Genomic DNA, 25,081 nt, shown 5'->3' on the forward strand with positions numbered 1-25,081 from the left:
TATTCAAATGATCAAGACGACTTGGTAGTAATTCTTCAATACGACTATCTAAGCCATCAGCAACATGGTTGCATAACCCAGCTCATATACACCCAATGACGACCCACCTAGGTACTTACCTTGTTCTACCGGGTCTTTCATTCTCATTGCAATTTCTGTGGGGTTGATGAATCGCGCTCCATTTTTGGTGTTCTCTAGATTATTCCTGTTCAAGGGACTTTCGACTTAGGTCACTTACGTCAATATTATTCTGATGCTCATTTTGAATGTCGGAGGGAATATCAATCTATTCATTACGGATTGGCCTTCCCCGCGTTGATTGTCGTAAGGTTTAAGGTTAATCAATGACAACATGAACTGCTGTATACAACATTTTGATTCTATGGGGCATAAACGTTTTAGACTATAATTTCAAATGTTCTTCTCGGCTACTGCAAGATTTCAAACTTGACCCATGTGTAATCCTGCTGTGCTCATATGGGGTGCCTTCTGTGTAGCACCACCTGTGCATGCTTGTTGTATTTATTATGCATATATGCAGTTTTCCTTCAAAATGATATGAAAACAGTTTGAGAAAAGAATTATTGTTTCACTATCAACTATTATGTGTACATATCCCAAAGTAAACCTTAAACCGACCATCAGATACCCAATAAAACACGATATAGAGCCCAAGAGGGCATAAAGAGAAATAATGTCATATACCAAAATATGTATTCAAAATATGCATATGAAAACGCCAGCCCAAGAAAAATACGTTATATTTTGCAGTCGTGTCAGACGAAACCTTGACTGGTTTGTGTCTTCTTTCAATAACCGGAATGGTTTCCGCCAAAGGTTGAACTTCGGTATTGAGTGCTAGGTGCATATTCGGATGCATTGTCCGCGTAGATTGTGAGACGACGGTCCTCTTCGTTGAGATCCTTGACTTCCCAGTTGTTTTGCTTGACGCCGACGGAGAATTCGAGGTCTTCTTTGGTGATGGAGTCCCAGTACTGCGTTATGTTAGATAGGCATCTTATAGTATAAGAAAAGCAAATCACCTTATAAACCATCATAACAGCCAGCAAATTGCAGAATGTAGCGAAGAACGTTCCGTCAAGGTAGTGTTGGATGTTGTTGCAGATAGTTTCGCTGAATACATAGAACAATATCTGGCCGATGATGAACATCAATACACCAAAGGCGATATGACCGAGGGGCCACTGGTCTTCCAGGGTGTTATAAACAAGCATTAATTGCATGACGACGTAAATGGCAAGACAGACTGCGTTCAGAATATAAATGACGACAAACATGCCGATCGGGTTGGCCGGGTCCAGCCCTCCCCAGCCCTTGAATGTGAAGAGCGAGACGACGAAGGATATCGCAAACATGCCGACGGAACTGGATCGTAAGAGCCACACTGATAATGCCGTACCATCTTCGTACAGCTGGAACCCGACAAATCCGTTGATGAGTAGACATGTGCAGAGTGCGGATGCAAGTCCATTTTGTACGGCTGCAAAGTATGGTAAAGGTCCGCTCCCTGGAGGAACAACGCCGGCATCGATAACAAGAGAACACATTGTCAGTAGCATATAGATATAGAAGAAGGTCGTGATTTCCTTGCGGCCTGCGTGATGCAATGCTCAGTACGCTGGTCTCCAGACTCGATGTAGTGGGTAACAATGAACTTACCAACAGCGGTGAATTTAGATCGCACATGCAAGATCATAATAACGGTCATAGACAAAGCCGCGATATGTACACAGTCCGCGGCACCTTGGAAAATGATGGTGTTGGCAACCTCGATATTCCGCGCATAGCAATTCGGCAAGATTCCTCTGGAACCCTCGATAGACGAGGGGGGGCCGACGAGCGAGCATAGGGGCAGTGGTGTCTTGAGACATATCTGATCGAAGGTGCCGAAACCCATGGTGGTCGGGTATTTTCCTTCCCTTTTTCAAGATGGGACCCAACAAGACCGACGGGTGAATGGCAAACGAGGGTTCAACCCTCCAGGGGCAGCTGCGGAAGGAAACGAGAGGAGGTGCGTAGCGAAAGCGAAAGTGTTTGTTTAATTGTGTGGTATTAGCGAAGGTGCCGACGGTGCCTCGGGATGGGTTGCGGGTTCAGGCTGTGAGCGGATCGTTGCTGGGTTGTTACTTTCTGCTCTGGATGTCTCACCCTGGGCGGTCATGTGACTCGATTCGGTTGTGGTTTTCCCCTTTTGGGACAGGGGGCTCTGCGGGCCCCACGACTCTATCGCCAGCCGTCCACCAATCATGTCGGCACGTAGTATATCTGGGATCTGCCCAATGAGAGCGCGCCATTTACTTGCGCATATAAACATTCAAGCATATAACTATACTTGATTATCTCCGTAAGTCTATGATCTGTGGGAAATGGAAAGAGAATTACAGTCATTTATTTTTTTGGTCTCGATATATAGTACGCTAGTTTGTTTTAATGTAATCCCTTCTTAAAGTTTGGAGTTTTTATTTAATCATCAAACCTATTCAATTTCCTAACCCATCAATACGCCTTTTCTTATCCTGTGCAGTGAATGCACTAGCCTGATAACAAGATATATGCGCGGTCGTTCCAGGTGGCGGATGATCTGGGGCCGAGGCAAAACTACTATTAGGATTTCGTATATTCGATGAACAGGCCCGCTCGGACTCTAGATCAGACTCGATCATGAGCAAAACCCTGAAACGGTCAAACCTCCACGCAAGGAGGACCGTGAAAGCCACATTGTGAGGAGTATTGACCAATGCGAATAAGCAACCTATCGTCCTGCGTTATGACACATGACCTAGCATGATGTAGTGCCGGTTGATTCCGAGTACTCTGTAATTTCAATTTTCGTTAGAAGGGGCCACAGTGGGGAAAGCATCCATTTTTTTAAGTAGTCGTCTTCGATATCATTGATTTTCAAGGTCATGTTGGGTGCCGGGAATCCGTGGACCGTAGAAAGCATGTGTGCGGGAGCTACGCATCAAAGGACACGGAGAGTATAGTGGGCTTTACTAGCTTCAACCAATCAAGAGCTTCTTTTCTGGTTCTACTTTGTTTTCGTTCTATATTATGCAAATGTTGTATACAGATGTAGCGTCAAATGTTGTTTTCTGGATTCTCTGTCCAGGTATTCGAAAAGGAATGGGTCGACGAGCATCGATAGCCGTTCTACCCAAGAAATTAATTGTTGAAGTAACAAATATTCATCATAACATCAAGTTATGCAAAGACATTTTATCCTGTGTTTAGTCTCATTAGGCAAGTAGTAAAAAGAAATTTCATTGGATATGTTCCATTTTAGTTGGGACAAGTCAATAGCGTGATTTTGCAACTATGCGTATTACCAGAACCAAGGCATTATATTGGTCTCGTTTTAGGCCATCTTGCTCGCTAATTTATTACCGTATTAGGAAAGAAAATAACGTCTACATCCAGATCTATATAATTTGAGTTTCCAGCATCTACATACATAATATAGACTGCAGCCAAGCAAGCAAAATTTCAAAATTCTTGAAACAAATAAAAAAATGGAGATAGTATCGAACATGTTACTTAGCTAACGATTATTCACCCGTAAACTGGTGTCATTCGAATAAATCTGTGTGTGTGCGTGCGAGAAGTTCCTATAATACTCAAAATAATATCCATCCGGCCCCACCCTCATTCAATCTATGTGTTTGGTTCATTTCAATTGTGCACCTCGGTTCTGAACACGAGAGAGGGATTCACATTAGATTAGAAATCCATATCTAGTTAAGATGATTGCACAACTAACACCAGAGCACCCTGTTAGAAAGCTTTCATTGGCAATAGTGACATGGTTACCCCGCTACCCATAGATAGCGAGCCTCATTGCATGTCAACATTTTTAAAAGGGCACTGATGACCTTTCAATTGACTAAACGAGCGAATCAAGCTTTCGGGGGGTTTGAGACACGGGCAGGAGTTGCCGAAAAAAGTCGGGCTAAGACATGAAGATCGTATCAACTGCCGAGGATAGCAGCGCACGGGGTCCACTTGACTATGAGACTTACATGATTTATTTTTAAGCAAATGTCTGAGAGCAAAGGTGATTGTGTGATCTCTGCATGCGCGAGAGATCAAAGCACATTGACTGTGCCACACCACCGCCGGGGAGGGGGCGGAGAAGAGGAGCAAGTACCTACATACTACGGTATCACCCGATTAGTGCACATCTCTTATCAATCAGAGTAAAGCAAGTAATTTCCTCTGCCTTGTGGATCCTTGGACTGTTTTGTGAGTCAGTATTTTTTTTTTGTGGTTTCACTACACAGTTCAATTTTCCATTGCACGGATTCAGAAGAAGTGGAGGAAGCAACATATACACATATCCGCGCCGTTCTTGTCCTTGTTGAGTTAGAGGTATTATGTCGGGGTTTCGATACAATGATCGAATGCCGATATCAGTTTGTTCCTGGTCGCTTCGAAAACTCGGCACCCGAGGAAGGCATTTGAAATTCGCATCCGACAAGCCGAGATTAGCATCGTTCGACATAGGTCGCATACCGACAGAGGGTCTAGACTGGGCTGGGGGCTTATTTGCTTATGATTCGATGTTGTGTACAGCCAGCCACAGCTAGACCGCTCCATGAAAAAGAGCTCAATCAATAGCTCATATATTTTTCATTATGGTCACGACCACTGTGGCTCGGCGGTAGCCACTTTCACATGCATAATTGATTGAATCAAGAAAAACCGTTTTAATGGCGCATAGCTAGATTATTTCGAGGAAACAGATGATAACGGACTGTGTTTGTGTGAAAAGAATATGCATACTTCACACACAAAAGCCTAGTTCAAACATCAACGCTGCCAATGCCCAGAGTCACTGTCGAATGTTGACTCGATGTACAATTAAGGTTGATGCTTGTCGGTGATATTAATTACCGAACGGGGTACCGATGGTCAGGCATTTTCAAAACGGCGAAACTCAATCAGAAATTATGGTCTAGGGCTAGCTGTTTTTCAGTGATTTTGTCAGCGCTGATAGTGTGATTTCAATATTTATATACGGAAGATGTACGGCCGTATTACGGAAAATGAACGGCTGTATTTCGGAAGAGTGGAGGCCATTGTACGATGTACAGTACTAGGCAAAAGGTTGTATTATTAAGGGTAACTTAGCGGCTCGTCGGCGAAAAAACGTTTTCGATGAAATCCTCCCGAGGGTCGGACAACCTTAAAAGGAAAAAGTTGCGGGTATGAGCCTCGTAGTATTAATATTACTATTGTTATTCAGGGCCAGTCACTCAATCTGGAGCCCTGGAGCCTCTAAAAGTCATTACTCCACCCAGTGCGCCGGGACGTCGAGGCACCGCGCGGCTGGGATGGGGAATCTACATCCGGGGTGGTATCATGTCGCTTGCACAAATCCAAAAATTCTATATCCTAGTCTCGAAGCATACCCCGTGGCTAGTACATCAGAAAACAGGTTTTGTATTACGGAAAACCCGATACGGCGTAGTAGAATAAGTGGTCTGTAGAAATTGTGTCTTTACCCTAAGAAGTAAGGTGAGTATACTAACCATGTAACTTAACAGATCGCTGACATCAGTTAACTGGACTTGGGAAAAAAGCCGCGGAACATTCCTACTCACTCCTACATCATTAATTAACCCCAAGGTCCTCCGTCATCGTAGCCAGTAAAACCAGCTAACACGAATTTATCCACGTCATCCTCCATACCTACACCAGTTCACACAAGCTTTTGCGCAAGTCACGTATGGAGATAATACTATGAATTATTGAAACAACGCTAAAGCAATGTATCCGCTGGCTAGCCCATCTTTTAGACAGTTGGCATGTTGCTGTCGGTGCGAAAGAAGCCCGTTACAGAAGGAGACACTCTGTAACATGTAATCCAAATTTCAGGATCACCGGGTCAAGGCAGCCGCGTTGATCACCCAATAACGGCGGTATTCTGCGGCGAATCACGGCGTCTGGTCCTTGTGTAGATTATTATGTATCGGCCAATATACCATGCATAAGCACCCCTGCTAGCGCCACGTGTGTGATTAGTTGAAGCCATTCCAACGGCTGCTAGTGAAGTCCATTTGGTCGATCTCCCATTCACGAACCCGGTAGTGTTCCCGGACGCTCAAGCCGTGGATGTGCACGTTCTGAATACGACGGTGTTTCCGATGCTAGTCATCGAATATTATTTATCATTGTCATTATCACTATCACCCTCATTAGCAATTCGCTATTATTAGTGACCATTCCAGCATTCTTGACGCCATCCTAGTCTGGTCAACTATACTACGGTTAATGTTTTAAAATTCTTGGACCCCTATCCTTGCACTCTTGTTATAAGAGCTCCCGATTAGGGTTTGGTCTTGAAAAAGTGGCGGTACATTGTGTCTTATGGTGCTATTTCCTCTCTCTCACGCCACGGAGCCAACCCACCAAAGCCAGCCAGTAGTCCTTTAGAAATGGGATTGAGTCTTGGATCATATTCCTACCAGCAGGTATCTCCACTTGTGATGATTTATTTGCATGGCCTTTTGAATATTAATAGCTAAGATGCCTATGGGCCGCGGCCTAGATCGTCATGCAGACTACTTGCTTGTCACCTTCAAACCTGATCTCGTTATCTCATTCACAGGCTCAGTTCAGGAATATAAGAAATCAAAGGGCTCTTGTTGAATCGATAGGAACAGGCTAGCCTTCGATCTTCACACATATCACCATAATTTTTCAGGTACGTCTCTCTAGTTTCCATATATTCATTATACATGCCCTGCACATATCCATTGGTTGATGACATCGATCAACTCATATTAACATTACCATAGAAAACTCAGACATCATTCTTCGACGCAACCATCACGATATGTGCAATTACTGGAAAAACATTTACGTCTTTACGGGCTGCCGCGACCCTGGCGGTCACTTTCACAGGATTGAAGTAGACGGTGACAATATCCCACCCCACTGCAACAATAGCCCTCACGAGAGAATCATTGTCGAGGTTGGAGTCTGTCGCATCTGCTGTCGATGATGGGCAAGTATTATTGTGGAAATGTTGCTCCAGCCAGTTGCGTTGCTGTTTGAGAAGTGCACTCTCGTGCAAGTGGATATTCTCTCGTCGGCGTTGAATTGGCTTTTTTTTGGACCTCTTATCTATGCGTCAGGCACGGATATGCTATGTATTATTGTGCGATACCCCTCGGCACCTATTTGTGTGCGTGCGTGTTCTTATCATCGTGTTTTCTCGGTCGGTCGGCGCATTTTTGGGCGTTGGATGCGTGTTTTAATTTCCCGATGGCAATTAAAGTTATAGCCCTATAGATGGCGATCTTGTTTTCACGCCTTTTCTTCCTTTTTTCTTATGGAACAGCTGTCCTGAGTCATGGCACCGATGCCCCTATTTTTGCAGTTTGCAGTTTTGCATAGAATTGTGTGATTCCAGCCATCAGGTCGCCCTGGCGGTTGACCAACGAGCTCTAGTCGAGAATTATGGAAACTGTATTATAGACCCAATCTGATATTAAATTTTTTTTTTTCTTTTTTAAAAATTTTTTTTCCTTGGTTTCCTTTTCCCCAACGGAACGAGCAACTGCATATTGCATATTGCATATTGCGTCACGGCGGCCTAGGCCGGGCGGGTTGACGAAACAGCGAGCAGGGTTGATGGACCCCTGTTCTGCTAGAGTGTATAGTTGCAAATATGGCTTGATCAAAGGGAAATGATGGCTGCTGATTGCTGGGAAGACCGGTGGAATGGAGAACGAATTTCCGATAGGCCGGACAAGCCATGCTAGGTTGAGTCAGTGCCAAACTACGAGCCGAATCGGGCGGATCACGGAGTCATCATTGACGAGCGATACTAACTAGTTACCAAGTGGTGGCTTCGTCAGACAGCTGGTAGCTAGCAAGAGACTGGTGCAGCAGGTAAAAGGAAAACGCGATCTATCAAAGGCCGGCCCTGTATCTCGGACAATTACGCGTACCGACAAGAACAGATCACACCACTCTTATTCTGCCGCGTACAAAAAGCCCAAGCCCAGCCGTACTCCAAATGATCAACTGTCAATCAAGCACTCCGCCACTCCGATTTTCCCACCCATTGATGTTCTGATTGCTGCGGATGCTTCTGCCTCAGCAAATATGCCTCACTCTTCGCCTTCAACGTGCCCTAGCGATTAGTGCTTGTTTATCGCCTGCCCGGCGTCTCTTGGCCGCTGCCGATCATCCTTCGCACTTTAAAACCTACTAGAAAACGGAAAGAAGAAAAGGCGAAATGGCGATGATGAATGATCTTCACTCTCTGGAGCGTTTCTCCGCGTAGCCAAAATGCAGGCACTGGTCTGATCGGAAGGGCCGTCCAATGTATCCCGAAAACTGTCAGGACTTTCAACATCATACCATTGGCTAAGTGAAATTCCAGTGCTGACTTGAATCAGTCAACCACGGTGGCGTGGCGAATGGACCGAATGGAGGTGTCGATTGCCTGTTCTACAGGCACATTGACCCCTCCAATATATGCATTAGATGAGCCCTCCAATCGGTATGACTCCTGGTTATTGCTTTTCAGCTGGGAGCCAATCCGGCGTTGTTGCTACTACATGGATGTTATGGTGGCTGCTAACCAGGAAAGCTATGGTGCTTCATCTGCAACGCCGTTCACGCGTGCATGCGGTCATAGTCACCTGTATTATTTACTGCTACGTAGTACTATAGGCTAATATAAACGCGAATTTCGGATGGCTGATGGGTGCTCCCTTGCTAAAATGTCATTGTACTTCATGTTCTTATCCCAAATCCACCCTTGTTGCATGATTAGCAGACATCGAATCCGACATACCGAGGCAAATGCCTGTTCCGTATTCAATGGTATTCCTTGTCCCTTATCAGTGATCGCCGTGCAGCACTACTGGGGCCCGACAGGGTCTTTATTAATAGTTGACTAGATAATAAGAATCGCTATCACGTGTTGTATCAGCAGTATAATCTAATTTCGCATTATGCGGCTCGTGCGTTTTCGTGCCGCTATGGATATTGGTTTCAAACTATTTCAGGCTTGTAACATTCAACCCATGTGGTACAAACCATAAAATATTTAGGAGAATTCCCTTCATCTAATTGGACGCTTTATTGATGATCCGATCCTATGAACTTTACTTTTCTAAGCCAAGGGGAACCAATAGAACTCTCCTCTACGTTTCGACCGAGCCCCCGCTTACAACATTCACTTAACACGACTACATATGTGAGAAATTATATTTAATCCAAAAAAACTCTTTTTTAGAAAGAGATTCTGCACTAGAAGGTCAAACAAGAAGTTGATAAATGTTAATGGAAAAATAGATAACAACGCTCATTCATTGTTCATGAGACACTTCACCTACGATATCGTGTATATGTCGAAGAAGCCGTGCACATGACCTCATAATAATCTTGATCGTCTCTTTCTCAAGATATGCATTGGCATACTCCTCTAGTTTCTCCAACTTATGGACAATCTGTCGTACCAATATTGTCGTTCAAGGTCCTAGGATCGACTTTGAAATACCCCGAGTCTTTCTTTCTCATTAGAACCTCGAAAAGCCGGTGTGTATGATCAACGTTTGTTATATTAGCCAACACTCGTGCACCATTCTAAATGGATGGATGGTGCTCCAGTAGATTCCTGCGCCTCCCAGGATCATGTTTTCCTGTTCCATGGCTTATCAAGTAGTTCAATTATCTATGCTGGAGCATAATTTCTTTTTCAAACTACACCTGATTCAGTGGATTATTGTTTGCAACTCCACCGTCCCAGAATTTGCAGTTACCAATCTTGGCTTCCTTGAAATAGAATGGAGCTGCCAAGGTGGCCCACGTTGCTTGAAACAGTACAGCCCCTGTAATTGTCCAAGGACACGTCATTTGCTGTGTATGTACGATGTCTTATTGCCGCACTGTCATGTTTTCGGAAGTGCAACAAAAATTAGAATCTCTGGGGTAATGTAAAGACGATTTGAGCTTATGCAAGAGTGCATGTTGGGTCTAACAATTTGTCGCTTTCTGATGCTATTGGATGCTCTGCCACGGTCTTGTTCGCTGCTGCTTCGAGAGCTTCCCCTTTATACCAGGGACGGACTCGTAACAAATCGACAGTAAAGCTTCCCAAATGTCGAGACGTGAAACTTCGTTTGAAGATTTCGCTTGATAGCTCTTCATACTTCTTAAGAGCTTGCTTGGCACTCATATACTTCTAGTATGTTAGCGTCTGATAGAGCATATGCTATCAATATCTCTTATGTACCAAACAGAAAGGCATAATGCGAATAAGCCAAGCAACAAGTTCGCCGTGAATATGATTATTCTTCAGTCATCAATTGTACCCGCCTGTGCTAGTTCCACCAGCCGAATCAAAATGGTCAGCTGGGAAGAGATCCAGAAGCAGATTGGCCTGAAAATTCGGCAAGTATGGCTAATGCACCCATCCATTCCCCAAGCTCCGAGCCTCAGTTGGACACAGCTCAACATAATTGAGATAGAATAACGATCACGTCTCATCAAGATAGCTGCACAGTTAGGAGATCTTACTCAATCCTTCCTTGTAAAGGATTTTCGATGCGACTGAGTCATTCATACATATATACCGAATTTTAGCCATTGTACCCACTCTTTTTGTCGTGTTCTCAGTCTGTGTGACGCTGAATACCTTGTATCGAAGTAGGGGCTAGAAAATATGATATTTGAAGCTGAGTTGTGAGGATTCTGTAGCACAACAGGAACAACTTTTGATACTCTACGCAACTCTCCAACAGTTTACAGGGACAGTCAGTCTTAAACTGAAAGATTCTCCCTATAATCTCATATGGAGAGACGTCCACTCGGCCGATGCCCTACTATAGCACTTATAACAGCGAATAGAAAGCTGATTTCGCCGCCAGGTCTACTGCCGGACGGTACCTACGCACTAAGCCTGTGGATAACATAACAAGATTAGCGATGCAAGAAAGGTGACGCATTTCCCAGCTCGTTTATATTATTATACCTGTCATGATCTACATGTGCACCCCTGATAATCTCTGAGGGTAGCCGGTATTTATATACATGATGATACAATAGAACCTCAATATCATACAACCGTACTACCCGGTGGTAGTCAATCTGCCGATACCCACAAAAATGAAAAGCCTAGCTCTCGCAAATCTCAAAATACATATGTAATATATCAAATCGTACATTTCCGTAAAATCATAGCAATTGATGCTACTCCCTCATGAGCCGACTCAGAAGAGAACTCCGTATCCTTCCCTTCCTACTCGCGGGCCCAAAATCCACCTCAGTGCCGGGATGCTGTCTGAATACCAGGAGGGTCTCGACACTCGTCAACGACGAGTGTTTATGCTTCTCCGAATACATGTATTTCTTCTGGCTTCCCGGCACCAGCTCAGACTGCATTGGCGAGGTAGGCGATATTGGTGATGTAATGGCAAGCTCATCGATAGAATCAATAAATGATTTCTTTTCCCGCTTCTGCCGTTGGTGCTGGTATGTCTGGTTTTGTTGTTGTTGTTGTCGGCGCTGCGATTGATAGTGAGCCCAGCTCCCTATGCTCTTGTATTGGGACAATTCGCTATCCCGACTCGACAGGGTCTCGCGAGCCGGCTCTGCAGATGGGGAGACGGGCGGAGATATGAATTGGTGGTAGAATGGAATGTAGTATGATGGAATCGTGACTGGCGAGGACGCCCCTGACGTTTGTGGTGCGGATATTGCAGCGGTAGGGTTATTCTCGGCAGAGGTGTTGGTGCTGCTCCAGGAAAGATGTGATTTTCTGTGTATCCTCGTCGTTTGTTTGCTGTGCCTTTGCCGTGGTGGTTCTTCCTGTGGAAGCGGGGGTAGCACGGTACGTGGTGAGATTAGGTCTGGTGTTTGTACAGGAAGGGTATCTGATACTGGTCTCAAGAGTTCCTCGGATTCTAGAATCAAAGTTGTAGTACCATAATAACTTGAATCCGGCCCACGAGCTGGTCGTGTCGCTGCATTCTCTTTCAGCGCTGGCTGAGAGATCAACGCCTGCCTCTCCACGATATTTGGCTCCCCCGTCAACCTGGCCAGTTTCGGCAATGAACCGGTTTGCCCGTTCATTCTCGCCGTATTGCCCCTTCCCTCGTAGTCAAAACTCTCCTCTCTGAACCAACTATCATGATGTCCCCGATTATCATTCACGAATCCGGGCTTGATGCTTTCCATCTCATCGTGAAACTCGTTCCTGCTACTGCTGATATCTCGCCTCCTACCCGATCGAGTAGATAGAATCGGCCACGAGCGATAGTCCGGGCCATATTTTCGTCGTACACCTAGTAACAGGAACAGGCAAATTGTAAGAATACATCCGACTGCATTTCACAAGGTATTAGTATACTATTACTAGATACATATTCGAAGGTTTACCAGTCAACCCGACAATCAACCCGGCCTTCTGACCGCCATTCACGCTAGGCGATAGAATATATTGGTTACTGGGATCACTATCCGGGGATGTAGTCGGTACTGCTGAGGTAATTGATGTTGTTGTAGTTCTGCTGTCTGCATCGCTGTCATTATTGTGATCATTATCTCGATATTCATGTCTGTTCAACCCTCGCGGCGACTCCGCTCGCACCGGTAGTAGATTACTCGTAGTAGAACCCATACCGACGAGCACGGTAGATGGCACAGCCATATGCGTTGTTTCGTGGTTTGGAAGGGCGGCGTATGTCGCCAGCAAAGATGGTCGCTGGATACGAGATTCGTCGCATCGCAGCAAACTATCGCACAGCATAAATCAATATGCTAGAGGTTATTATATATATATTCGGAACCAGTCCGTGTATATAGGAAGGATTCTGCTGCAGAAAGGGAATAAATAGCGAGAGTACTGGTCGAGAAAGAAGGAGCGAGAGAAGCACCGCGCGGCATTAACCCTAACCCCCGTACCTCCGCACGCCTCAGGATTCAAGGCAACATTCGACAAGAAAGGCAAGGTGCGCAGCAAATACAAAGCAACTGAAAAGAAAGCCTAGCCAGGTCTGCTGACGTAGCTAGACGGTTGTCAAACTGATTTTCTAGTAATTGCTTGCCAGCTACGAAGTACCAGGCTATAACCCAAGCTGAAACAGAAAGGGGCTCCGCTTGGCGTCTCGGGCGTGTATCAGCTCCAAGCCTGCGCTGGCCGGACGGCACGTCACATTTGGGCTAGGCATAGGCCATTGATTGAATGGCAGCTCGAGATATCATGCTAGGCGTCACAGGATAATCGGCCGAAGAAGGGGTTCTTTGAGGGACGGCCTTCAAACAGTGCTCGCTGAGATTAATGCCGCTGCACCGAAGTATCTCTTCCCCGCGGACACAAAGATTGTGGTGGCTTCTTTTGACGAGGATGTAGAATAAGCCACTTGCAGATACTGTCTGATTCATAATGCCGATGTAGACATTTCTTTCAAGATCTGAGATGCGCTGTCATCGAGCTTGCAACCCCATTCGACCCTGCTGCAAGCACTCTGCGACAGCTTGAGTGGAGACCTCTCGCGTTCTTTATTCCTGCTCGCCATTTAATGCACGATTGTGCCTGTGCTCTCACGGTGTGATTGCTCAACGGTGCCGACAGAGATATGTGTCTGCGTGGTGGTTACATACACAGCATGGGAGAGATCATGCAGATAAATTCAAACAAGCAGTTGCCGAGAATGGCAGCATGGCCGTTCTTCAGCCCGCCGTGTCGTCTCGTTCGGCTGTCAAACTGTGACAGCTGCGATCGTCCTAAAATCTCTCCTAATGATTGTTCTTAATACAAGACAGTAAATTAAATGAGACGGTGAAAAGACAGTGGAATAAACGTGACAATCCCAAATCATGCGCCATTTATGCTCTAAAAATACATCAAGTATACTCTCAATCCCTGGTATCCTCAGCAAGATCGATCGCAAAATGAGCCAACCCCGAATAAACAATCCAGTGTAGTCCCCGTTCCACGGCAACGCTTTCTTTCCCATACTACTCCTGGCCCTCCCGACTGCCAAAAATACCGGCGTCTAACGACCTAATGCCATCGCGCAGATTCGACTTGTGCGGATTCCACTCCACACGGCCCGGCACATCATTGATATCCTCCAACTTGGTGCCCAGCTTGACGACGGAGAACCGGATCATTCGCGGGTCGAGCGAGAGTGTTCGGCGCACGGCGGCTTGCACGGGCCCAGAGGCATCGAAGCGCATGATGAAGTGCCAGCCTTCGGAATATCGCGCCTGATGCTTTGTGGTTGGGCGGGGGAGCGTAAAAGTGCCCCAGTTGGTGTAGCCGCGCACAACGCCGCCAGAGCGCAGGACTTGCACGCCGGCATTTTTGGCGATTCTGAGAGGTTAGAAGCGAGATAATACAACCACGTCGGTGGTGAGGTGAAGGTGGACATACTCCTTGACCTCCTTGAGGCTGCCGGGGCGGACCTATAACTCGTTAGCTAGATATACCAAGGAGGCCCTGGCAGGAAAGAAAAGACACACGATTGCAATCAGCTCGTACAACATGGTGCTGGCGACAAACAATGCCTTGATGATGTTAAGAAGCGTAATACAAACAGCACAAATAAATTCTGGCCGGCGTTGAAGCAACCAGCTAAGCCAGAACCAGCTAGCGCGGTAGCTTATCGGGCTTGGCGCTGCGAGCTGCTTCCATCTCCGCAACTTTTATCATCTTCTCCCGACTCGCTCCTTCCTCTTCCCCCTCGTCCTCCTGTTTTACCTGCTTAAAAACACCATTGCGCACCCTCATTGTCCATCCGCAATGTCCATCGCCGCCGTTACTCGCCCATTGGCGTCGCGCATGCTCTCCCAGCGCCTCCCTCTCGCTGCGGCCACCCGTCGGACTGTTCCCGCTTTCCCGCGGGGAAGCATGAGGGCGTTCTCGAGGAGCTCGCAGTGTGCGTCTACCGCAATCTGTTGAATGTCGAACTGATGAAATGGTACTGACGAGAGAATATCTACAGTGGAAGTCAAGAAATACACCGAGTCACACGAATGGATTGACCTCGCCGACAACAACATCGGTGAGTAGGAGGACTATGACATCACTCACCCTCATATATATTTTTTGTCGGTCTCTCTAATGTCGTGTGTTTGTGTAGCAACCATCGGTATCACCGAGTACGCTGCCAAATCTCTCGGCGACGTCGTCTACGTTGAACTGCCCACCGCCGACCTCGAGCTCAGCGCCGGCGAGCCCGTGGGCGCCGTCGAATCGGTCAAGTCCGCCTCCGACGTGTTGTCGCCCGTGTCAGGAAAGATTATCGCAGGGAACGAGACGCTGGGGGACAACCCAAAGACCATCAATGCCAGTCCCGAGGCGGATGGCTGGATTGCGAAGATCGAGGTGAACGATCCGAGTGAGTTGGATGCATTAATGGATAAGGAGGCTTATCTGGAATCTGTTGGGGAGCATTGATCGAGTTTAGATTTGCGGTCAATTCTTTTTTGTAGGCTGGTTTGCTTTTTGTTTTGTGTGTGGATTATTATGGATTACGATCCAGATCGCTTCATCGGATTTGCATGCGGTGAGCCTGAATTTCAACAATGGCTCCGTCTATATAACCAGTTAGATTTCAATCACATATTCAATTTTATAACATCACTAGATGGTTGATTGGTGAATTTTTAGTAATAATAGCTGTCTATCTCTATTACTAACAGTTGTGTTAAACCATATAATAAACTACTCGTTGCATGCAAAAATCTATAAAATCTGTATGATCTATACCGGCGGAACCGACTCGCGGCATATCGGACACTGCAGTCGAAGCTTCATCCAGCTCTCAAGACACGTGCTGTGGAAAATATGTCGGCACGGCGTTACCATATACGCCCGCCGGCCGAGAATGCTGCTCGCGCCGTCCGACATGCTACTGCTGCCCACAGTCTGGGAACTGATGACAGGGACCTCAATATCCTGCATGCAGATGGCGCAGTCAAAGACTTTCTTTTTCTTGTCCTTGGACCGCGGCTTGTCTTGTTGGTTGCTGCTGGCGCTGCCAGCATCTCGTTCTTCAGCACGGAGATAGCCAATGGGTAGTGTGGTGCCGGATTCGATGTCTTCGCCAGTGCCAGATGCAGAGGTATCGCGGATGATGGGGTGGTAGTCGTATGCCGGCGGTGCCCAGCCGTTGGGTACGAAGAATCGTGGGCCGAGAATATCTTGGCTAGCGAGAATCCATGTCTGGAGCCAGACCCAGCCAACCATGACCATTGCAGTTGTTGAGTCGGGTCGTATGAACAGAACGTTTCCTCGTGCAGTGAGGAAATAGACAAAGGGAACTAATCGCAGTATGCTCTGCCCGATAACGTACTCCCATCGGAGGGCCTTCCGACAGTTGCGCATAATATTGCGGTATATTTGCGGTGTCCAGAAAGACAGGTATACGAAACTGATGAGCCGGGCATAAATAGCGCCGACTTTATTGGGGAAAACAACCGCCCATAGAGAAACGATGGACAAAGTACACAGCACAAAGTAGAATCGGGCGTACATAGTCCCAACATCCGCTCCAACTTCTGCTCGAGATGGTGTTGGGTTTCGTCCAGCCCCAGCTGCAGGTGTAGGCGCAGGATCTGGTGGCCCTTCATCCAATTCATCTTGATCGGACGGTAGAATCATCGGCGTTGCCCCTGAACTGATAGCCCTTACCGCGGTCACGGGAGGAGGAAGGGTAGCCGGGCTGGGCGCTGTCTGGCGATCTTGTTCTCGTCGCTCAGGGGCTTGTACCGCCCATATCTCCATCATGAACCTCATTCCAATGTAACCAACAGACAGAAAGATGAGGAACGAAGTAGCGGACATTTCCACAAAAGATGTGTCAGCAAACAACGACAGCAGCGTCAAACTCATAACCATCGCATCGCCCAGAGCCATCATAGCAATTGTGAAGAAGCTGATGCGGCTTCTGGTAGATGGCGTTGACGCTTCTTTAATTTGTCGCAACAGTAAGTACAGCTGTCCGATCATTATGCAGCTCATGGCGTAGATGGTCCTTGATGCATATTTACTATATTCTTCCTGTTTTGGGCCGACTAGATATAGAGCCTCAGTCGGCGGGTAGTCAGGTGCACCCTTGGTCTCCAGGAGAATGCCACAATCCGGAGAGAACATGACGACTGACATTTCCATCATCGGCGGGCTGGGAATAGGTGCTCCCAGTGGAAACCTAAGTTCTTGTTCGATTTGGCTCAGAACGATGGGATCCGCGATACCTCCGCCTATTCGTAAAGGCCGTTGTTGCATATAAATAATGTACTCGCATTTCGGAGTGGGAAATGCCATTGCCTGGGCTCCATGCGGTAGTGAGGACCAAGGGAAAAAGGTGGGTTCGTTGTTTTGCATCTCTGCAATAGTATCCGTGAGCGACTTTACAATGATTTGATGTGAAATGTTGAATGTGTCCTGCGAGAGAGCCAGATGCGGTAGAGAGAGTAGTCCTCCGAATTTCTCACTCGTCGTAGCGAGGATGATCGAGCCCTGGGCAGGGAAGTGCAGTCCATAAGTTGCCATATACCAGGTATTTCCCAACGAGCTATCGCTTTCGATAGCAATCTCTGCGCGAATCTCTCGCACCTGGGGTATCTCTGCCCCTTCGTTGGCTCCATCACCTGTACTCTCTCGACTCCCTATACTCTCTCCATTGCCCTCCTGGAAATCAACATATATCGTCCCCGAGTCGCCGGTCACGTTACGAGCAAATTCTTGAGTGACGTAGAAATTCTCCTGCACCAGTGCAGTAACATTCAAATGCGATTCATGCGACAAAGGATGACGGATCCAGTCTCCTCGAAGCTTTCCAGTGACATTCTGATACACTGGCAACGACAGCGACGACAGTTGCACAGACGTCGCTTGGTCAGCTCGGTCTAACTCTGGCGGGCTCTTGATTCCCCCACTCTCCAGGGCAATTTGTATATTTCGCCTGGCTCTTGCCTGTGCCGTGGGCAGCAATTCCCAGGAATAGCTGTCATTCTGCCTGAGCCCTGGGATCGGGAGCCACCTATCACCCTGCGGATCAAAATCCCCGTATCTAGACTCATTCAATAATTTAAGGGCGTTTTCCTCTTCGTGGAGCTGCTTCTGTCGCTCGCCGTCATGGTCGATTAATGGCGCACGGAACAAGGAACTGAGGAGTAGGTAGAAGGTGAGGAGGAGAAACAGAAAAGCCCCGCGGTTATCCATTCAGGCCAACTGGATCACTCATCGCAGCAAAGGCGTCGTAATCGGGAGACAATAATTATCGACAGGCTGCGGAATCATGGCTGTTCTGCGGGCGACCTGATGGTTATGGTGGACAGACCAGGCTGGCTGGTGATGAGTGATGAATGCGGAGAGAGAGCGGAGCGGGCGGAGCAGATGCAAGTGCAACACCTCTTAGTTCCACCCAGTGGCCACACCACTTCCTCTAGGCGCGATCAGACCCGGCTCCGCTCCTTATTGCTTTATTGACTGCCCGCATCCTGAACGTCCTTTCTCTTTCTTCGTCCTGAGACGGCTTTGTATGTGTATTTATATCCTCTGCTTGTTGCTTACTGACTATGTGTAGAATCGCCGTCGATGGCTTCAAGTCTCCCAATCCCTGAACCCCCCCGAACGCCGACGCCACCTCCAGAGGACCAAGACTTCAATGCACCCGCCCACCAGCTATTCAACCCAGATGCGCTGTCGCCCATGCACAACAGGACACAGCTTGAGCGATCGGGAGGAAATACCATGAACTCCTCGCAGCCAGCAAGCCCAATGAGCCCGACCTTCGGGTCCGCTTCAGGCGATGGGAACAATGGCAATGCGAGCCTGGACCCTGGTCCTTTCAACTTCCAGCCAACTGTACTGGCCAAAACCCCTGTCGCGAAATCTGTATGTGTTCAACTGTTTCCTGTGAGACGAATCTGGTTTGCTAAGAAAACATGTAGAATATCGGCCAGCGACGTGGTCACAAGTACAAACACAGTAGTGTATCACACCAAATCTTCCTCGAACCACCACCCCGAGCTCCTTTAGCTTTACCAGCGTCTTTACCAATCCCGACACTGAAAGAATGTCGAGGCAGCATGTCAAAGGACCAGAAGACGAGGTTTTGGTGGAGCGTCTGCCACATGTTAATCGCTGGATACACCTTGTGGTCCGCCCACGGCTCTCTTGCGATGACAGCCCTGTCCCACCTTATCCTATTTGACTCCCTCGGTGCTCTGCTATGTGTAATTGTAGACGTCTTGGGCAACTTTGAGGTGTGGAAGCGCTCGAGTCTCCGCCATCCATTTGGTCTGGAGCGCGCAGAGGTTCTGGCTGGCTTCGCCGCCTCCGTTCTGCTTTTATTCATGGGTCTTGACTTGATCTCCCATAACCTGCAGCATTGGCTAGAGGGTTCCTCGGGCCATCAACCGCATCACTCACATGAGCATGACCGGGCCACGGCCGGGTCAGTCGATCTCGCATCTATCCTAGCCATCGGCTCAACGCTGGTTTCTGCAATTGGATTGAAGAACCATGCGCGAATAGGCAAGTCCATGCGCTTTGCATATATCGAGTCCCTCCCCTCTGTTTTGAGCAACCCGTCGCATTTCCTGACGCTGTCATGCTCTGGAATTCTTCTGCTGCTACCATTACTCTCTGTTTCTCTTTACAAGAAGATCGACATGCTGCTGTCATTGACCATGGCTATCTCGATGTGTGTCCTTGGCTCACGCATTGTGAAGACCCTGGGCTCAATGCTACTCATGTCATTTTCTGGGCGTGGTGTCAGCCAGGTAGTGCGAGATATCCTTGCAGACCCTGCAGTTACTGCCGTCGATGAGGCCAGATTCTGGCAAGTCCACTATGGACTGTGCATGGCGAATCTCAAGGTGAAGGTTATAGGATCTGAGGAAAGTCTGATGAAGCTACGAGAAAGAATTACAAGCCTTATTAAGAACCGACTGGGAGGTGGTTACGGTTCAGGAGGGCAGAAGTGGGAGGTGACCTTGCAGATTGCTGTAGATCGAGCATAGATATACCCTTAGAATAGTTGAACAATTGAATATACGCAACTTTACCAAATTACAACTATTCACACGTAGAACCCAGCTTGAACATAAGGAGTGAATTTCATACGCCGCAAACAATGAGATCTTTTAACATGTAATAGTTACAGTCCAAATACCACCGCACCTAGGTCTCAGTAAGCCTAAATCTCGGTTCTCCATCACCAGCGAAACCTCGACATGCATTCCCCTCCCCTCTCCTTAATTTCACATAATTCCCTCATGACGTCGCAGCCAACACACCCGCTTCTTCGCTCTTACTCAACAGAGCTTCTCGCTCATCCCGCTTCCGCCGCTTCTCGAGAATAGCCTCGCGGCGATCAGCGAGCATCTTGAGTTGTCTGTTTTCCACGCCCTGCATCCAGTATCCAAAACTTCCGCCAACGCCGGCAAAGAGCGGGTACGCCCAGAGCGAGTCTTTGCCGAGGAGGGGACGCATTTCGATGCCGAGTTGCCAGAGACGGACGGCAATGCCTGAATGAGAATTAGCCATTGAGTTGAGAACCATAAACGAGGGAAATGAGAATGAAGCTAGAACATACCGAATCCGCTCCAGAAGAGGACTTTGTGAACCATTGTTGAGAGAATGAGGATTGAAGGTGGGACGCGACAGGGGAGGCGACTTGACTCGAAGTGCAGGTCTGCAGTCCGAGAAGAAGAGAAAATTTTCTTCTTTCTCGGGAATCTATAACTGGTGTCGCAGAGTTATAGATGGTTGAGCGACCCCAGCCGACTGGTCAATGCGGAGAGGGTGGCCGTGGGTTAATTTGAAGTGCTTGACATCGAGTGATGCTGAGGTCGGAAGGCGAGGCTCACTGCTAGCAAATCGCTGCACGGCGGTTGGAGGGCGGGCGGGCCAATCACAGCCCGCACTTAAAGTCCACCGCCTACGGAGCATATTCTGCCGGCGAAATGTTATGGCATTCTCGATCCAATTATATCCCCATTGTATTATTATTATTGCATGCCATCATTGTTCCTCTTGGTTGACTGGCGTTTTCTCGACAACATGACACCTATACCCTAAAATACACACTGCTGAACGTGACTTTGAGCGAATGTTAATAAGAACATCGCCCTTTCTTCACCATGCCTGACACGCCAGAAGTAAAGGAGGAAGGCACTCCCAGCGACGTGAAATTAGATGTTAAACCAGAAGCAGAGCCAGACGTTAAACCAGACACAAATGGAGATACAAAGCCAGCGGTAGCGACGACGCCAGTGCCCGAAATCGAAACCCTCCAGCGCAAAAGGTACAAAACCTCGGAGCTGCCGCTGTCTCAGGAACAGCAGACGTCGATCCAGAATCTGCTTGTCGCGTTCAAGAAGAAAGGTGCCTTTGACAACCACAGGAAGAAAATATGGGCAGAGTTTCATGATGCGGTATGTTATCCTAGTCCAGATGGGAATAATGCCATTATGTGATTCTAATGAGAAGCCGGGAGTAGGAAGCTAAGAATGAGTTCACTACTGCTCTTCAACAGCTCGCCGAGCAGGAAATAGACCGGGAACCTGCGCACCTCTCGCGTGACAGAGGCAAAGCCGCGACTCTGATCGAAGGCGCCGTTGACCGCAGCGACATTTACAAAAATGTTGAAAACGTGCTGGAGAAATTCATTGTCAAGCATCTCGAACCCATGCTCGCATCAGTCAGGGAGATCAGACGGCAGGAAATCGGCGAGGATGCTGCTGCCAAGGAGGAAACGGGTGGAAATGTAACTGAAGAGGACTACGATCGCTGGAGAAATGAACGACGGGCAGAACGCGAGAGGATTCATCAGGCAGAGGTTCAAGAACAGGAGCGTATTGAGGCGGAGAAAGACAAATTCAGACTGGAAGAACTGCGCAAACGGCGGGAGATTGAGCGGAAAAAGGAGGAAGAGCAGAGGGAGCGAGACGAGAAGCGGCGCGCTGAGCAACGCGCGATTGACGAACAGAGAGAGAAAGAAAGGCAGGAACGATATGAGCGCAGAAGGAGAGAGGATTCTCGAGATAGGGACAGGTACAGAAACTACGATCTCCCGCGGGGTTATGACCGTTACGAAGGCTCTGGGTCTTCGTCGCGGTTTCGCGAGAATGATAAGGCGGCGTCGAGTACAACGACGCCCAATGCGACCACCCCAGTGGTGCCAGCGCCTGTGGATGAGAAGACCCTGGAGGAGACCGCTCTACAGCTACTTCTGAAGGAAGGAGAAGAATTAGCGGCCAAGGCAAAGCAGAAACCGGAGTTTGACTTTGAAGAAGCCGAAGCGATTGAGAGTGGCCGAAAGCCTGCTCCCCGTGCAAAGACCATAGCGGAATCGAGGTATTCAACCACAGGCACACGGGATTCATCTCGCGATAAAAGGCGAAGAAGCCGTTCGCGATCTCGGCACAGACGGTCATCGCGATACGAGGATGGTAGCAAAAATAATTCCAGGGAGGAATCACTACGAGCTCGGGATCGTGATGATGATAGACACTCGGTTCGCAGCCACAGGGACGAACGTAATTATCGGACTACCCGTCGAAGTCGCAGTCGATCGACTGCACGCCACGAACGAGACCGCAGCAGAGATAGGGAACGAGACAGGGATAAAGATAGAGATCGGGACAGGGAAAGAGATCGTGATCGTGAATGGAATTATCGCGAACGTGGGTATGATCGCTATATTGGTCGGGATCGAAGCCGCGATAGAGAGCAAGACCGAGAGCGTCATCGCTCTCGGGATGTAACAAAAGAGTCAGACCGAGACAAAGATAGAGAGCGTGATCGCGAGCGCGAGCGGGATCGGGATCGAGAGCGAGATCGAGATTACGACCGCCATCGAGACAGAGACCACGAAAGAGAGCGTGACCGCGACCACGATCGCGAACGTGGCCGTGACCATGACCGAGAGCGAGAGCGAGAGCGAGACCACCGCCCCTCCAACTCTCGACCCAGACGCTCACCGTCTCGCCCAAGACCTCACCGAGAGCGATCTGCTTCTCGCGCTACTGCTACTGCCACCGCTACTGCCACTCGCAGACAATCTGCTTCGAGACGGCGATCACGCTCGCGCTCGCCAAGTCAATTAGACATTGATCGGTACGTTCCGGCTACTAGTAACCGCAGCAGGTCTCCGCGTCGTCGTATCAGATCCCCTGGTCGTGAAAGAGAATGGGATAGGGACCGGGACTGGGACCGGGATCGTGATCGTGATCGGGATCGTGATAGGGAGTGGAATCGGGAACCTCGAGGTGATAGATATATCCCTGGGGCTACAGGGGACCGGGATGAGAAGGAGAAGCCAGATGACCGAGATCGTGACCGCGACCGGGAGCGTGATAGGGAAAGGGATAGGGATAGGGACAGAGACAGAGACAGAGATCGAGAAAGGGACCGAGACCGTGACAGGGACAGGGATCGGGATAGAGATAGAGACTGGGAACGAACTCGTGAGAGAGACCGTGATAGGCACGACCGGAGCAGCTATCGTCGAAGCAGAAGTCGATGATTAACCTAGTCTTAATTCTGACTGCAGACCTTGGTGTACATTGCGGCAGTTTCCTTTGAATTGTATTTTTATCAACTTTCAATACCAGTGTGCCATAGCTTGACAAGGTCTGCATACATGTAGTAAATCAACTGTAACCAAGTATTCCATTTAGCTTCAAAATGTTGTGTCAGATAAGAACGCGCATATGGTATATAATAAATAAACAGAGCATATCAATGTCAATCACAAAACGCCGGATTCAGATGCAATGAGAAATTGAGTGAACATAATGGAATGAAATCAGAATGGATGTCTGCTAGTTCCCATTCGCTCAAGTAATGTCATGACCGGATACAAGCATTCTTTCTGCCGCGAAGTCAGCTGTGTGTTGGATTTATATCAACACATCTTCTACGAAACAAAGCTCGCTCTATCACTACTCCCAGTGAAAGCCCTAATCGCTTCATCGTATCCCTCACGATCAGCATGTTTCTTATAAAAATATGAATTCGAGTTTTGAATTGGTCTCAGTTCAGGCGATAGTCGCTTGATGATGGTCTCTTCAAGAATCTTGATCGAGGCTGCATTCGATCCGTGCTTATTCCAGACAGATATCAAATAGCTGTTGAATCGAGCTGATGTACTAACTCCTAGGATATGATCGTGCTCTATAATAACCAGTTAGTAATGAAGGAATTTGATAACTGATGTGAAATATAAAATACATACCACCCTCCACAGCAGCCTGTAATTCATTCGCTATGGTCAGAATAGCGAGTTCGTGGAAAAACTGCTGGCTTAGTGGCTTCGGAACACGGAACGTCCAGCATCCCCCCAGCCTATTCTCAGGATCTTCCCATACTGGTTTCGTCCCTTTACGGAAAATGTGAACTGTGTCACGTAATCGGATCTTGTTCCAGGGGTAGTTGTTGTAGACCCTGTAGAAAGTAGCGATGTCGGCGACATCTTCGTAGAGAATGGTTTGGCGTGAAGTGTATTGTTTTTCGGGGTCCGTGGTGTCGGCTGGGTTTGTGTATCGGTCGAACCAGACCGTCCAGTGGTAGAGAAGAGGTAAGGGACGCAGTTTTCCTAGGATGTTCTGGTGAAGGGTTTTGCGGGTGGTTGGTGTGGTGTCGTCGGGGATGGGGTAGCCTTCAAAGGTTTTTACTTGGATGATTGGTTCGGGCATGATGATTTAACACCCGTGTTTTAGAGAGATGTTGAATGAGTAGCTTTTAAAGAATCATGCACTTGTAAGGCAGTCTCTCAATATGCTAACTAGTGATGTGTAAGTAGGCCATTTCTAGTCATTATACAGTGGCTGAGTGAAGAATCCAGGATGGGGTGTCATGATATATAGAAATACAGACATGTGAGATGACAAAGGGGAACCTTCCAGTATCATATGATACAAAAAAAAACAATGCACATGGAAATTGGGGATATTGACCTACCACTGACATCTAGAAGCACGTCTTCGAGTGCCAAAGATCTGGCATAAAGAGACAATGTGCTTTCTTATCCATTGACTTTACCCGAGTCTTGAAGAAAAAGAAGATAAGAGAAGAGTCTCA

At 47.8% G+C, this 25,081-nt stretch overlaps 9 protein-coding genes across 9 annotated transcripts; 3 read left to right on the plus strand and 6 right to left on the minus strand.

Moving 5' to 3' along the window:
* Positions 1-568: 568 nt before the first annotated feature.
* On the minus strand, positions 569-2,155 carry BGW36DRAFT_370513 (putative chitin biosynthesis protein). The gene is made up of 3 exons (XM_046215258.1): positions 1,681-2,155; positions 1,044-1,615; positions 569-995 (listed from the first exon to the last, which is right to left on the minus strand). The coding sequence occupies exons 1-3, from the start codon at positions 1,916-1,918 to the stop codon at positions 810-812; spliced, it is 996 nt and encodes a 331-aa protein (XP_046077082.1). The 5' UTR covers positions 1,919-2,155; the 3' UTR covers positions 569-809.
* A 9,074-nt stretch (positions 2,156-11,229) lies between these two features.
* BGW36DRAFT_444636 (uncharacterized protein) lies at positions 11,230-13,079 on the minus strand (the record flags this gene model as incomplete). The annotated part of the gene is made up of 2 exons (XM_046221649.1): positions 12,418-13,079; positions 11,230-12,362 (listed from the first exon to the last, which is right to left on the minus strand). The coding sequence occupies exons 1-2, from the start codon at positions 12,785-12,787 to the stop codon at positions 11,230-11,232; spliced, it is 1,503 nt and encodes a 500-aa protein (XP_046077083.1). The 5' UTR covers positions 12,788-13,079.
* A 919-nt stretch (positions 13,080-13,998) lies between these two features.
* Positions 13,999-14,529, minus strand: BGW36DRAFT_394225 (37S ribosomal protein Mrp17; the record flags this gene model as incomplete). The annotated part of the gene is made up of 3 exons (XM_046217891.1): positions 13,999-14,356; positions 14,417-14,448; positions 14,506-14,529. The coding sequence occupies 3 exons, from the start codon at positions 14,527-14,529 to the stop codon at positions 13,999-14,001; spliced, it is 414 nt and encodes a 137-aa protein (XP_046077084.1).
* A 173-nt stretch (positions 14,530-14,702) lies between these two features.
* BGW36DRAFT_370529 (glycine cleavage system H protein) lies at positions 14,703-15,634 on the plus strand. Its single transcript, XM_046215259.1, has 3 exons — positions 14,703-14,921; positions 14,988-15,047; positions 15,126-15,634. The coding sequence occupies exons 1-3, from the start codon at positions 14,786-14,788 to the stop codon at positions 15,440-15,442; spliced, it is 513 nt and encodes a 170-aa protein (XP_046077085.1). The 5' UTR covers positions 14,703-14,785; the 3' UTR covers positions 15,443-15,634.
* Positions 15,635-18,361, minus strand: BGW36DRAFT_370530 (putative RING finger ubiquitin ligase). Its single transcript, XM_046215260.1, has one exon. The coding sequence runs from the start codon at positions 18,209-18,211 to the stop codon at positions 15,749-15,751; it is 2,463 nt and encodes an 820-aa protein (XP_046077086.1). The 5' UTR covers positions 18,212-18,361; the 3' UTR covers positions 15,635-15,748.
* Positions 18,362-18,437: 76 nt separating this feature from the next.
* On the plus strand, positions 18,438-20,053 carry BGW36DRAFT_313574 (cation efflux family protein family). Its single transcript, XM_046212521.1, has 3 exons — positions 18,438-18,528; positions 18,576-18,886; positions 18,943-20,053. The coding sequence occupies exons 2-3, from the start codon at positions 18,587-18,589 to the stop codon at positions 20,014-20,016; spliced, it is 1,374 nt and encodes a 457-aa protein (XP_046077087.1). The 5' UTR covers positions 18,438-18,528; positions 18,576-18,586; the 3' UTR covers positions 20,017-20,053.
* Positions 20,054-20,269: 216 nt separating this feature from the next.
* On the minus strand, positions 20,270-20,625 carry BGW36DRAFT_288538 (putative NADH-ubiquinone oxidoreductase 14 kDa subunit; the record flags this gene model as incomplete). Its single annotated transcript, XM_046210587.1, has 2 exons — positions 20,270-20,523; positions 20,592-20,625. 2 exons carry the CDS (start codon positions 20,623-20,625, stop codon positions 20,270-20,272), a joined length of 288 nt encoding a protein of 95 aa, XP_046077088.1.
* A 513-nt stretch (positions 20,626-21,138) lies between these two features.
* BGW36DRAFT_423596 (complex proteins associated with Set1p component shg1-domain-containing protein) lies at positions 21,139-23,525 on the plus strand (the record flags this gene model as incomplete). Its single annotated transcript, XM_046219852.1, has 2 exons — positions 21,139-21,432; positions 21,498-23,525. The coding sequence occupies 2 exons, from the start codon at positions 21,139-21,141 to the stop codon at positions 23,523-23,525; spliced, it is 2,322 nt and encodes a 773-aa protein (XP_046077089.1).
* Positions 23,526-23,918: 393 nt separating this feature from the next.
* BGW36DRAFT_288971 (translation initiation factor eIF 4e-like domain-containing protein) lies at positions 23,919-24,696 on the minus strand (the record flags this gene model as incomplete). The annotated part of the gene is made up of 2 exons (XM_046210624.1): positions 23,919-24,175; positions 24,237-24,696. 2 exons carry the CDS (start codon positions 24,694-24,696, stop codon positions 23,919-23,921), a joined length of 717 nt encoding a protein of 238 aa, XP_046077090.1.
* Positions 24,697-25,081: the final 385 nt, after the last annotated feature.

This window comes from Talaromyces proteolyticus, assembly GCF_021365285.1.
Source record: "Talaromyces proteolyticus strain PMI_201 chromosome Unknown BGW36scaffold_2, whole genome shotgun sequence".
In the NCBI taxonomy this organism is placed as follows: Eukaryota; Fungi; Ascomycota; class Eurotiomycetes; order Eurotiales; family Trichocomaceae; genus Talaromyces; species Talaromyces proteolyticus.

Excerpts from the sequence above, each read along its gene's own strand:
- BGW36DRAFT_370513 (XM_046215258.1), bottom strand. The coding sequence starts at position 1,918 with ATGGGTTTCGGCACCTTCGATCAGATATGTCTCAAGACACCACTGCCC. Across the intron at positions 1,616-1,680 it reads ATCTAAATTCACCGCTGTTG|GCCGCAAGGAAATCACGACC; the intron begins GTAAGTTCATTG and ends TGCATCACGCAG. Across the intron at positions 996-1,043 it reads CTGTTATGATGGTTTATAAG|TACTGGGACTCCATCACCAA; the intron begins GTGATTTGCTTT and ends AACATAACGCAG.
- BGW36DRAFT_370529 (XM_046215259.1), top strand. The coding sequence starts at position 14,786 with ATGTCCATCGCCGCCGTTACTCGCCCATTGGCGTCGCGCATGCTCTCC. Across the intron at positions 14,922-14,987 it reads GTTCTCGAGGAGCTCGCAGT|TGGAAGTCAAGAAATACACC; the intron begins GTGCGTCTACCG and ends GAATATCTACAG. Across the intron at positions 15,048-15,125 it reads CCTCGCCGACAACAACATCG|CAACCATCGGTATCACCGAG; the intron begins GTGAGTAGGAGG and ends GTGTTTGTGTAG.
- BGW36DRAFT_370530 (XM_046215260.1), bottom strand. The coding sequence starts at position 18,211 with ATGGATAACCGCGGGGCTTTTCTGTTTCTCCTCCTCACCTTCTACCTA.
- BGW36DRAFT_313574 (XM_046212521.1), top strand. The coding sequence starts at position 18,587 with ATGGCTTCAAGTCTCCCAATCCCTGAACCCCCCCGAACGCCGACGCCA. Across the intron at positions 18,887-18,942 it reads AAACCCCTGTCGCGAAATCT|AATATCGGCCAGCGACGTGG; the intron begins GTATGTGTTCAA and ends GAAAACATGTAG.